At 40.9% G+C, this 13,826-nt stretch overlaps 2 protein-coding genes across 5 annotated transcripts in view; one reads left to right on the forward strand and one right to left on the reverse strand.

Annotated features, from left to right (window-relative positions):
• LOC143300331 (uncharacterized) overlaps positions 1–2,600 on the reverse strand; it is a 9,962-nt gene extending 7,362 nt beyond the window's left edge. The window contains exon 1 of the mRNA XM_076613935.1: positions 2,488–2,600. The gene's annotated coding sequence lies outside the window, so the exon portion shown is untranslated. The remainder of the gene's footprint in view (positions 1–2,487) is intronic.
• A 1,377-nt stretch (positions 2,601–3,977) lies between these two features.
• Positions 3,978–12,731, forward strand: LOC143300301 (nuclear hormone receptor family member nhr-8-like). 4 transcript variants are annotated; one of them, XM_076613907.1, is made up of 5 exons: positions 3,978–4,019; positions 5,812–6,034; positions 6,702–6,822; positions 9,145–10,037; positions 10,368–12,731. In XM_076613907.1, exons 2-5 carry the CDS (start codon positions 5,843–5,845, stop codon positions 10,821–10,823), a joined length of 1,662 nt encoding a protein of 553 aa, XP_076470022.1. In that variant the 5' UTR covers positions 3,978–4,019; positions 5,812–5,842; the 3' UTR covers positions 10,824–12,731. The 4 variants fall into 4 exon arrangements, with proteins under 4 accessions (XP_076470022.1, XP_076470016.1, XP_076470039.1 ...); XM_076613901.1 differs by having other exon boundaries at positions 3,985–4,056; XM_076613924.1 differs by lacking the exon at positions 3,978–4,019 and adding an exon at positions 4,076–4,453.
• Positions 12,732–13,826: the final 1,095 nt, after the last annotated feature.

The following is a 13,826-nucleotide window of genomic DNA, read 5'->3' on the forward strand; positions in this document are numbered from 1 at the left end:
CCAGAACTTTATGATCACTGACCTGTTTAATAGGTTTGCCTTAATTTGGATGGAAGGAAAATTATGTATAGTGTTATGCCTCTTTTGTCTGGTTGTGATTAACATGCATTTTGTTTTTTTAGGGTGAAGAGACATGTGGTTTAGTTTGGTCCATCTAACGAGGTCATCAGTACTTTCTTGTAAGTCTTTTCCCAGAGCGACAATATCAGTATGAGAAGTATGGATTGTTGTATCATCCACAAAAAGTTCGCGGACAGATTTCATATGGAGTGGTAGGTCATTTATATATACTGAGAACAGTAAAGGGCCTAGAATAGACCCCTGAGGAATGCCATAATCAAGAGTTGTTGGTGCGGAGATTGATGTACTCATTCATTGTCACGCATTGTCTGTTTGTCATATAGGATTCAAGCAAACTATGACAATTGGTTGACAGACCATACAGTTCAAGTTTTCTAAGTATGAGGTTGTGGTCTATCACATCAAATGGTTTGTTTTTTTTTAAATCAACGAGTAAACACCACAATATCTATTATTATTGACATTGGTAAGCCAGTCATCTACAATGTAGACCAATGCTGTGTGGCATGAATGCTTTCGTCTGAAACCAGACTGAGCTGGATGTAAAAGCTCACTGACATTAAAGTGATGTGAAATATGCTTGTTTATGTGCTTTTCCAGTGGTTTTGAAAGAACAGAAGTAATGGAAATTGGCCTGTAGTTTGAAGGATCAGTGGTGTCCCATGATTTGTAAATAGGAATAACTTTCGCTTTCTTAAATGTGATCGGAAAGTAGTTTTTGTCAATACACATATTAAAAATGTACGTTAATGTGTCCATGATAACTGGAGCGGCTAGTTTAAGAATTCTGCTGTCGATGCCATCCAGTCTGCGGGTTCCTGTCTGTTTTAGTTGGATAAGGTTGTTATGGACTTCAAATTCTGTTATGGGTGGAATATTCAATTTAATTGAAGTGTTTTTATTATGACAATACAATTTTAATTTTTCAAGATCATTCAGTTTTGTGTAATCTGTGGTAATCATTTTTCTAGTTATAGTGGAAAAGTTTGTATTTAGTTGATTCACAGAAACGTCTTTGATCACAGCCGATTTTGACAAAGATTGCTTGTTGGAGAGTTAGTTTATAGCTTGCCACACTAGTTTAAGAATTCTGCTGTCGACGCCATCCAGACACGGGTTCCTGTCTGTTTTAGTTGGATAAGATAGTTATAGACTTCAAATACTGTTATGGGTGGAATATTCAATTTAATTGTAGTGTTTTTATTACAACAATACAATTTTAATTTTTCAAGGTCATTCAGTTTTGTGTAATCTGTGGTAATAATTTTTCTAGCTGTAGTGGAAAAGTGTGTATTTAGTTGATTCACAGAAACGTCTTTGATCACGGTTGATTTTGACAAAGATTGCTTGTTGGTTTATAGCTTGCCAGAGAGAGAGAGAGAACTAGACATGCAAATTAATTTAGTATATAAGATAATGATAAAAAAGACATGCAAATTAATTTAGTACATAAGATAATGATCAATCAATAAGAAATTGAATTGGAATGGAGAGAGAAAGAGTACTAGATGTGCAAATTAATTCAGTATGTAAGATAATGATCAATCAATAAGAAATTGAATTGGAATAAGCATGCACATGTCACAAAACTGAACAGTGACAAAAAATAACAGCTAGTTGCAATAAAGAGTTTGAGAGAGAGAAAGAGAGAGAGAGAGAGAGAGAGAGAGAGAGAGAGAGAGAGAGAGAGAGAGAAACAGCGACACTGAGAGAGACAGAAAGACAAGAACTGATTGAGATGTCATTATATAAGACTAAAAGAGAGAGAGGGGAGAAGAGGTGTGTGTGTGTGTGTGTGTGTGTGTGTGTGTGTGTGTGTGTGTGTGTGTGCAGAGAGAGAGAGAGAGGAACTGGGCAGGTGGACAGAATGACAGAGAGGGTTAGAGGGGGAAGATCAATACATGTCAAATTAATTATCAAACAATAAAAACTAAAATGAAAGGCTTGCACATGCAGAACAAATCATCCTTAATTTTAAGCAACATTACTGAAATAATTGTGGATTCAAGTAAAGATTATGAGAGAGAGAAAAAAAAATGGGCGTTGTTGGGAGCTGAAGCAAGAGAGAGACAGAGAGACAGAGACAGGGACAAGAACAGAGACTGAGAGACAAAGAGGGCGGCCAGAAAAAAAAAAAGAAAAAAAAGTGGCAGATCCATAGTATGTAATTCATCTAAAAATATATCTTCATTTAAAACACTGGACAACCACTCACAGATCAGATACATTGTATTTTAAGTCTCGTCGACAGACACGTTATCTGGCTGAGGGTGTGCCATTGACCGATTTAGTCGACATGCTGTTGACACAGTGGCTGTGAAGCCAAATAGAAAAGGGGCAAAACTGAGAAGTTCCATTTAACCTTTCTGGCTCGTTCACCACTCAAGGAAAAAAAAAGATACTTACTTGATATTCTGATTTTAGGCAAAAAAGACAGTTCCAGGCGCACACACTTTGCCTTTTAATTAAGTTTGTTTTTGGTGTTGGCATGAAGAAATTGCACAACCTTGACCTCCAACCTGTCAGGTTAGTGTAATTGTTACCACGCCAGATCTGCCCCGGGCAGTTTGGGCATATAATTAGGCTGCATCTGTCTCGGGCACTTTAATTGTGGTACTCTATCCATGTGTTAACCGCTTCCATCAGCACCATCCATCAAAGGCTACTATTCGTTAGAGGGTATAAGTATCTAGGAAAGTATAACTAACATCAAGAAATCAAAAGAATTCTGTACTCGTCATTGTACAGCACCAGAAACAGTAACTGAAGCAAACAATTTCAGGGCCTGGGTTTTTTCAACTTGCACCCCAATTTTATCTACAGTTGTATGCAATTTCTTTTCCATAATATAAACAAGAGTTATAAAATTAATTCCGCTTGTGTTTCTGCACTTGTTCATACAATGTTAATTGAAAGATGATGACTCAGTCATGCGGTTAACAGCACCAAGGGCTACAAAATTCCAGATGGCACTTCAGAGCAGTACAGATGCTCCTTCTTTGTCAAGACCATCGAAGAATGGAACCACCTGGAAGAAACAACAGTCCAGGCCAGTACTGTCACCGCATTTACAGCAGCGGTGAGCAGTTCTGCAGCCCCCCACTAAAACTCATACTAGTACTGCACATTAGTTAGTCAGGCTAGGTAGGTGGGGAAAGAATGGGGGTGGGGACCTTTTGTTTTTGTTATTTGATTTTGTGGGCTTGGCACTACCTTTTGTAGGTTCAGGGCCAGTAATGTACAGGCTTGCCTGTATGTGCAAAGCGAAAAGCAGTAGCGATCCGGCAGCTCCCCACCCAGCTAGTCCTTAAAAGTTTTGTTGTGTGTGTGTGTGCTCTCTCTCTCTCTCTCTCTCTCTCTCTCTCTCTGTTTTTCCGTCGCAGTGTAACCAAAATTAATTGGGTTCGGCGAGTGTAAACTGGCCGCCGGCAGATCCAGATCCAGATCCAGATCCAGACAAATCAATTAAGTTAGTTGTTCTGCAAGCCCAATCTGTTCGGACTCACGAACAAATCCTCATGTAATATGTTTAAAAAAAAACAAAAAAACATAGTCCTCCATACAAATTTTGTCCCCGATTGAACACTCATTAGCATCAGTTGTGGTGTTCTTGTGTCCGAGTGCTCGACCAGTCTGCTCACTCTGGAGATTTGTTGAATAAGTTCTCGCATGCATATCAGCGGGATATGGTTCATGTATTGACAAATTGTACTTGGGCTTGGTGACATTTTATGCGTACGCCAGAACTACCAACGTGATATATGCCACAGCAATCGTGGGCAGTTTGTATGCTCCTCTGCAGGTGGGCCCCGGACAGATCTGATGTAGATACATATCCCAATGTGCTCATTTCGGGGAGACAATCCAAAGTAAACAGTGCCTTTCTGAGCAGACAACTTTTCATTGGAAGTGGCAGAGTCGAGTTTTGTCGGACTTGCGTATGTTTCTTTTTTGTTTTCAATTAATTTTCACTGTGTGAGTTTCTTTCTTCTTCTTTTTTTTAAACTGTGCATTTATAAAAGTGTTATTTGTACGGTTTGGTAAGGTTATTTCTTTTCGGACTGATGTTACTCACTCATTTTACCACACTTTTTCTCGGATTTCCCAGACTCGGCCAACACCCCTCACCTAGTTTTCATATCCTTCATCGACCATGTCGCCAGTTTTACCGTCCTAAAAAAAAACACATAAAAAAGCATTTATGCGATAAAAGTTAAAGGCTGGCTTTGCTTAAACATGGAGAGTGGGAATGGATGATGAAAACACTCGTTAGCTTGAGTCAGAGGACAAGGAAAACCATGAGTCAGTCGGAAGCGTGTGGCTGTATATGTCGCAATGCACAGAAGTGTTGGGTGAGAAGGGACATAATCAGGTCTGTTCAGCACATCACTGCTGTCATACATCAGGAAAATATCAATCCCAGCACTATAGTTGGCACTGCGAAGTTTAAAACCGAGTGGTCATAGTATTTAGGTGTTTTCTTTTGTTTTACTTTTTACCAGGACCAGCGGAGTGTTGATAAAGCTGTGATTACTATTATGGCACACCATGGTGGAGGTACTCCAAGTGTTTCAAGATCGATTTTGATTTATGTTGCATTGTGAAGATCTCATCAGCCTGTGGTGATCAGATAAATTGCTTTTATCACATGCGAGCACACACATGCACATGCATGCGTGTGAGCGCGCGCGTGCGCGCACGCACACACACACACACACACACACACACACACACAACCATTGAAAAGTTATGGTGACAGCAACATCTGTCGAGAGCTTCAAAGCACGGCTCTGAGGATACCACTTGTGCTAGGCTGCACACTCCCACCACCGTTGCGTTTATGTCATAAGTGGCGATAGCAACGTACCCTACAGATACAGACAGATACAGAAAAGTTAGAGTTGTGTGGAAGTTGCTCCTCTTACATTATAAATGTAAATATATGCATGTGTGTAACATATTCTCAAATGACATCAAGATCAATACACAACCAGTGATTCTTTTCTGGAACTGATTTGATCTCTATACAAAACAATTTCTTTTGAATTTGATGATGTGATGTGCCATGGCAATTTGTCAAGAAGAAAACTTTTGATGCCCAGTGTTCCCATATTGTAATTTCTGTCCAAGTTTGGATGGGTGTTATTTGTATGACTGGGGGTGTACTGACAATGGATCAGAAAATATTGGGCTGTAACTTTATTAATACAGATATTAATTAAGACATTACCCAAACAGCAACAAGCCTGTCAAGAAATTGGGTCCCAGTTGGATATTCCCAAGTTGCTTGGGAACAGATAATAATAGCATCAGATCTTTTTCCAGTTGTTAATAACTCAAATACTATGATCTGCATGGTTACTATCAAGGGCTTGGAAACTGATTAAATTACATTTATCATTTATGTAAAACAAAATTGTGCTTTTCATTTCTTAAAACAAAAATAATATATTTTCACATTGAGATACACTTTTAAACCCTGATATGGGGAAATATTGCTGCTACCACCAAAGCTATTTTGTATTGTTCAAGATCAAATAAGGTGAAACAGTCCTGTTTGATAATCAATAATAATTTCTACAGATACCTAAACAGCCAAAGGTTTAGATGGAAACTTCTCTGATCAAAAAGCATAAAAGGATATTCTCATGATACCTGAATATTCATGTTTTTATTATGTAAATTTTGGTTTGGGAAATATTTCAAGAGACTGTTTTTACATTATTTCAGGATTTGCACATTGTGTTCTTGAGAACCAATAATGAGTGCAACAGAAGCAGATAAAGCTTCTGTAATACAGCAGGAGAAACAAGAGAAGCCAGTGCGAAAGCGACGACGTGTGTATGGGGAGAAAGTTTGTCAAGTGTGCGGTGACAAAGCCCTAGCTCACCATTTTGGGACCTTGGCTTGTGAGACGTGCAAAGCTTTCTTCCGTAGAAATGCTCTCAGCAAGGTAATTGCTGGTTGACTGTGACTTTTGTTGGGTTAATAGTTGGTTTTGCTTGAACTTAAGGGGTTTTCAGAAAAAAACAAACCCAGTTTTGTGTTATACTATAGTGCTTTGTGTTTGTGTATATACATGAATGTGTGTGTGAGAGAGAGAGAAAGAGAGAGAGAGAGTGAGAGAGTGTCTATAGTTGTATATAGGTCACAGCCTAGGCGTGTGCATGTTTGCAGAGAACTTTTCAAATGTTGATAAAGAGCATTAAACTTAAAGTTTCGCTGTTTTATCAGTTATCTTGGTTCATAATGAATCCAGGTGCTGTGTCTGCCCTGAAGATACAGGCCAATAAATATTAATTGTGTTTAACCATGAGCTATGGAAAGACATTTCTGCAAATATTTATGGAGTTTGGGGATGAGAAACTGGTGTGGTCAATTCACTTTTTTCCCCATACATGTAAAATTGTATATGTGTATATAATACATGGGTGTATTGGTCTGCGTTCATGTGTATGTCTGTGCAGTTGTGTATGTAAGTGTGTGCATCCGTGTGTGTGTGCAGTGTTGTCACAAAGTTTAACAATAGGAGTAATTAGAAACATAATCTGAACATTTTTTGTTTTTTTTTTTGTTGTTTTTTTCAATTATGATAACAATATTTATATCTTGTTTATCAGGAGCCAAGGAAATGTTTATTCAAAGGGGAATGCCCCATTGATGTGAAAACAAGACGGTTCTGTCCTGCATGTCGACTTGCCAAGTGCTTCAGTGTTGGCATGCAAGCTGACCTCATTTTGGGTAGGTGTACCGATATCAGTTCTTCTAGTCCTCACATTATCTCAGTAGTCACTTGGGAATGAAACAAATGAAACGATTGTTCACCAACAGTTTGTTTAGCGTTGATATATTTTCATCATTGATGTTAAATCTCACAATGTGCAAATTTGAACAGGCTTGTGGGCACCTGGATATCACACAGATGTACATTCATACTTGAGCATGCTTGCACATTTACACATACACACGCACGCACACTCAGACCAGACAGGGAAAAGATTAACACATGGAAAGGGAAAAAAAAAAACCCTTCCACAGCACCCCAGGCAGTGTGACATTTTAACACAGGTCTCCTGGAAGGGAATCACACGACAGCTGCAACCCATTACCCTTTCTAATCTTGCGGAAATTTAGTTTCAGCTAGTTTTGGAACAGTTCACAGGATACATGCACAGTGTATGCAGAGATCAACAACAATGTCGAAGTCAGTTTCAAGGTGTGAAAGCATGTGGACTGAGCCACATAATATGCTGCACCATATCTGACTTGAAAAGGAAAAGATAAATAGAAGAAAAAAAGAAAAGAAAATAGAGCAGGTGATTTATTCTCGCATAATTCTGATGAGGCCTTGAGACCACATCTGATATTGATAGATCCTGTGGTGTTATCTTGTGGAGAGCATAATTATCACTCACCACCTCCTACTGCTTGCAAAGGAGGCTGAATCTCAGAATGATACTTTCCTGGGAAAATTACAATCTGGAATGACCAGTGAAAAGGGTATTAATTAATTGTACAGGTCCTTGTTAAATTTTACTGATCAAGATGGTGTCCTTGGCATGATTCCCAAGTTTATTTTCTGATTTTTCATCGAAAAATTTGGTTTGATATTTAATGTTTTGCTTGGAGATTGTGTGTTCAGTGTCTTTGGAGGATATTCCCACAGCTGTTAACAGGGACGTTTTGGTGTTGGAATGTTTTTGTGGTCTTGTATATTGTAGAACAAGATGAAAAACAATATCAATAGATAAGTGACTGGAGAAATGAATAGATAATATGAGGAGGGTAAATTAAGGACCAGGATAATAGAAGATCGGGAAGAAGGAGAAAGAGAAGAGAGACAGACAGACAGAGAGAAAGAGGCAGACAGGTTGAGATAGAAGGAGAGAGGTTTGATAATTCTACTTAATTTAAAAGGTAAGGATAAGAAAACACATGACTGTAGGCGGATTAGACTACCATCAGTATTAAAGGGCAAAAAAATATCAGTAATTCAAACAGAACAATGTGAACATGAATTCTGCACATATTTCCTTCACGTCTCTCCCCACCCCATCCCCTTACAACCACTTCCACCCACCCCACCCCCACCACCCACCCACACACCACCACCATTACCTCCAGTACCGAACAGTTCATGAAAAATTCTATCATCACCTGACAAGCAGTTAAAGGTTAGAAGCGAATGGTTGAAGTCCAGGAAAGGCGGGAGACAGACAGACACACACACACACACACACACACACACACACACACACACACACACACACACACACACACACAGTTACACACACACACACACACACACACACACACACACACACACACACACACACAGAGAGAGAGAGTTACACACACACTCACACACACACAGAGTTACACACACACACACACACACACACACACACACACACACACACACACACAGAGTTACACACACACACGCAGAGAGTCACACACACACACACACACACACACACACACACAGTTACACACACACACACACACACACACACACACACACACACACACAGAGTTACACACACACTCACACACACACAGAGTTACACACACACACACACACACACACACACAGAGTTACACACACACACACACAGAGTCACACACATACACACACACACACACACACAGAGTTACACACACACACAGAGTTACACACACACACAGGGAGAGAGTTACACACACACAGAGTTACACAAACACACACACACACAGAGTTACACACACATACACACACACACACAGAGTCTCACACACACACACACACACACACACACACACACACACACAGAGTTACACACACACACACACACACACACACACACACACACACACACACACACACACACACACACACACTCACTCACTCACTCACTCACTCACTCTCACTCACTCACACATATGGATACAAATAGCACCTACATTCATATATATATATATTTAGATGCCACCTGTCTTTCTTTCCAGCTTTTTCTGTATCTTGAAATTATTAGAATAATTATAGGTGTTATTTACAATGACAGATTTGCTTTATCATTCCAGATGAGGAAGAGAAGAAGCAGCGGATACTGAAAATGTCGGAGAAGAAATCCAGAAAAGAGCAAAGCAGCATTTCCTCTGAAAGTGATGAGAAGAGCAGTGTGTTCTCTAGGCATTCCCCGAACTGTGGAGTGACCACCACCAGTGGTGAGGTGGCCCTCAGTGCTGATCACACCGCCAGTATGGTGGAACAGGCGTGGCTTGCTGCCTCCAGTGACGGTGGTGGTGGTGCCGTGGGTCTGCAGGCAGTGAGGAGCCAGGGACCTCTGCTGGTAGACAGCCAATGGAGTCCTGAGGCAGCTCACAGCATGGAGCCCATCCTCTCCACCTCGCACCCTTCAGGGATGGGCCACACGTCCAACTTCTCCCTCTTTGGCAGCAGCAGAGAAAGCGACATGCCCAAGCTGTCTGCAGACTTTGCCAGCAACCATTCCATTTCCACCACCCCTGCCACACCCGCCAGTGCCGTCTCCTGTGATCCTGAGGCGTGGCAGTCCTCGGCAGCCAGCTCAGGTCTGATGACGCCACAGCCGCCGCACCATTCCAAAGACAGGACCTGCAGCCCCTCAGTGCCCCTTACCGATCCATCCATCACCACGTCCTTCAAGCATGTCTCCCACGAGGAGCTGCCCTCAGATCCTCACATGTACTGGCGGCTGTCGGAGGAGGAGCGAAGCCTGCTGACCCAGCTGTCTTCAGCCTATCAGGACACACTGCTGTCCTTGCTGCAGAGGGGTCCACCCAGGGAGGAGGTCCAGCACTGGACCCTGGATATATATCTGCAGGAGTTTGAGCTGGAAGTCGGCCACGCTGTCAACTTCGCCAAGCGCATGGAGGATTTCCGACAGCTGCGTTTGGATGAGCAGATAGCCTTGCTCAAAGCTTCTACATGCCAGGTGGGTTAAAGTTGTGGATATGGATCATGGAGAACTTGAGGGGGAGGTGAGTTAGGGCGGGGTTTTTTTGTTGTTGTTTTTTAGGGTGTGGGGGGTTCTGTGCAATAAGTGGAAGCTAGATTTGATCAGTTGCAGTTTGTGGACATTATAAAAAAACAGCTCTGACCTTCAAGATTTGGCTTTTTCCAGCATTTATACACCTCACCATATATATATGTATTTGAATGTATGCGTATGTGCATGCATGTGTATGTGTGAGTGTGTGTATGCATTGTGTCGTGTTTGCAGTCAGTATACTGTATACAGCATGTCTATGACTGCTGCTTCCAGGTTTTAGGTGTCCGGAGCTGGGCCTTGTACATCATGGAGAAAGACGCCTGGCTGACGCAGAACGGCTACCTCACCCAGGCCAAGACGGAGGAGCTGTTCCCCAACCACCCGCAGATGGACGATGGCGTGCTCCTGTGCCAGACGATGAAGTCCATCGTGAAAAACGACGTCACACTCTACGCCCTGCTGCACTGTGTCGCGCTGTTTGACCCCAGCGAGGAGCGCATCATTGACCGGCAGCTGATCAACTCCATCCGCGACAAGTACATCATCCTGCTGAGGCACTACCTGGAGTCGGTGTACTCCTACCTGCACAGCGAGAAGTACATGATAGCCCTGCAGCAGAACCTCGCTGCCCTCAAGGTCCTTACCCGGGAGGGGAAGCCACTCATCAAGAAGTTCTTCCCTTCCATCCCCAACAAGCTGCTCATCGAGATTTTAGATCTGGACTCGTAGAGAGAGAGATAGAGAAAACAAAGTTCTTCTGATGTTGAGGAAATTTCTCCTAAATTTCTAGAAAAGTGGGAAATATTTGGAAGGACTTCTACTAAGAGGAGAAGGTTTCAAAGGCTTTGCTTGTGGAGTCGTGAATTTCTAGAAAGTGGGAAATATTCGGACGGACTTCTACCAAGAGGAGGAGGTTTAAAAGCCTTAGCTTGTAGAGTATGACACAGAGAGAGAGAGATGCAGATGTTGACATTTTTTTCTGTGAGACATGGTCAGTCAGTGGTGTGTTCCCCAGCTGCCTGAAAGGTAGGGCATAGTGCTGCTGTTTGGAGTGGATGTGTCTTCTTGCTGGAGAGCCAGAAAATCAATGCAGACAAGGTTTATTTGCATGTGCCTGCACATACATGTACATATGTGGGTGCTTACACACACGCTTATATTTGCAAACACACGCATGCTCATAAGCACACACACACACACACACACACACACACACACAGAGAAAACACCGATTATAAAATCAGCAGGAGAAAGTTAGCCAATTGGTGCAGGACAAATCAATCAAGGGAAGCAGTCTTCATCCTCTTTTATGTCTTCTCATACTGTTGTTAATATTCTTTCAGTGTTTTCGCCGCATGTTTTTGAATCACATTTCTCCCTTTGGACCCCCTCACAAATCATTAAATCTTTGTTGATTCATCAAATCAGACTAGGTGCCAAAAATCCACAAGGAGTTGCTAATGTCAGATATATTCAAGGCCACCCCTTCAAAGCAAACATCACACTCAGAGTACAGCAAAGGGGGTTAGCAGCGTTACTTGTATGTTTGTGACTTGCTCCTGTTCCTGGCATTATTTGATATCAGTACAACATTAGTTAATCTGATAGCAGAATGGCTACTCTACTGCTCTGTATTGTACTTACTGAACTGTGCTATATAATACTGAACTGTATGTACTTCTCGTGTTTGAACTGGTGAGGACTGAAGAGACTTTATTTTGTCACATTGTTTGCAAACTGTTTGTGTGTTTGTGTTTTAAAAAAAAATTTTGGTTTGTTTTTAAACAGCAGATGTTGTGTATATATATGGATCAGTCAGCGTGCTTTGACACCTTGAAAATGTCTTCGTCTTTTTTCTTCTTTTCTTTTTTTTTTTTTTTTTTTTTGCCTTACATGTTTTTTTGCAAAAGATTGAAATATTTTCTGCAGTGTGAAGCTCCTTTTGACTTTGCTCCTTTTGACTTTGCTAAACGATGGACTGTGAATGCTTCAGTCACAAGTGTGATACATCAGAATGTTTTCCTTTCATCTGGACCTGCATTTGTAATCATGAATAGAGTCCACAGGTGCAGCAATTACTTGTTGTGTCTGCCAGTGTTTTCGCTCTCATCAGAATAATTCATAAGCTATGTAGCTTAAAGTTATGTGCTATTTGCAGGTGTGAAAATGATTACATTCCATGGTGGTGGTGGTGGTTGTTTTTTCAGATGTTTTCCTAATTATTACTTGATCACACATGTTTCACTGCTGTTCTGTGCAGTTAAGGTTTTTTTCTGTCTCATGCAATGGAAGATGAAGATTTCACTAAGCAATGGACAGTGACAAGATAGTGGACGAATAACCACCAACAGAATAGGCAGTTGGGGTTTGGAAGTTGAAGAAACAATGACTTGTGTATGGAGGGGACATACATAAACATTTTTGTCTTTTTACCTTGAAAGAAAAAAAAAAGAACATGGAAAAAGAGAAGGGAAATGTCATCTTCATAACTCATGATAAATTTATCAAGTTCTGGACAGCAGACTGCCAGAACATGTGATGCAAAAATGATTGTTTTAAATTCTGTGTAGTGGACTTCAGAAAAATATCTTGGTTACACTTCTGTGTCTGAAGATGAAACCTGTTTTATCTTTGGAAATAAAATTACTGTTTAAAAATAAAGTGAAATTCTCCTGAGCGTGTTTGACCCATAGACACTCATCTGCCAATACAGAGTCCGTGGGGATCTGGGTTTGAATCCCACTCTCACCCTTTCTCTCAAGTTTGACTGGACAGTGATGCATCCTTGAGAAACTAAAAGTGAAACTTCTCCATTTTTCCCTGATTTTCCATGGAAAGGAAGCAAAATGTGGGTTTGTCTGTGTGAGTATGTGACTGAATGTGTGCCCATTAATGTGTGTGTGAGTGTGTGTGTATACATGTGTGTGTGTGTGTGTATGCATGTGTGAGTGTGTTTGTATACATGTGTGTGAGTGTGTGTGTATGCATGTGTGAGTGTTTGTATATACATGTGTGTGTGTGTATGCATGACCCACCCTGTCTGTCTCTCTGGCTGTCTCTCTCTTTGTCTGTCTGTCTGTTCGTCATCTGTCTGTCTGGTTTGTATCTTTTATCAAAGCAGAATACTTTTTTTCTAGTTTTCCCTTAACGCACAAACATTCAGAAAGCACACACAGACTTTGAGATACTAAGAGTGTCTTAAAGTTTGACATGTTTTCAGTTCAAGACTTACTGTCATGTATGATGCAACTGCTTTCTGCCTTGAACAATCAGTTTCTTAGAATTGAAAATAAAAAGAAGGAAAATGAAAAAAGACCCACACTGGACTAAAAAGTAACTCATTCTAAGTGTTTGGTTTGATCTTACTGAATGGTTGTTTCAGTCATGAAAAAAACCGCTGCCTTGAAGTGAATACTGTCAGTCCCACTGCCATTCGCTCACTTCATCACCCATTGATGCCTTCAGTTGCGAAACTGCGTCTCAGTGTCCTGGTAATGAAACCGCTGTCAGAACATAACATTTTACTATTCAGAATGGGCATTATTAAACGATGTTTTCGTTCTTTCAAATAGATTTTATTTCATGTTGTCTGGTCATGTTATCAATTAATTTCTGTGTGTGTGCGTGCACACATACACACACACATTTTGATACAAATGTGTACGCAAATATCAAGACGGATATGGATGTTAAACACTGAGCTAGACTAGGTGTAATTATGTATGATTTTCC

This window comes from Babylonia areolata, chromosome 2, assembly GCF_041734735.1.
Source record: "Babylonia areolata isolate BAREFJ2019XMU chromosome 2, ASM4173473v1, whole genome shotgun sequence".
In the NCBI taxonomy this organism is placed as follows: Eukaryota; Metazoa; Mollusca; class Gastropoda; order Neogastropoda; family Buccinidae; genus Babylonia; species Babylonia areolata.

Bases quoted from the DNA above. Each gene is read 5' to 3' on its own strand.
- LOC143300301 (XM_076613907.1), top strand. From the start codon at position 5,843: ATGAGTGCAACAGAAGCAGATAAAGCTTCTGTAATACAGCAGGAGAAA. The intron at 6,823-9,144 runs GTAGGTGTACCG...TTATCATTCCAG, and splicing joins GCAAGCTGACCTCATTTTGG to ATGAGGAAGAGAAGAAGCAG. The intron at 10,038-10,367 runs GTGGGTTAAAGT...TGCTGCTTCCAG, and splicing joins TCAAAGCTTCTACATGCCAG to GTTTTAGGTGTCCGGAGCTG.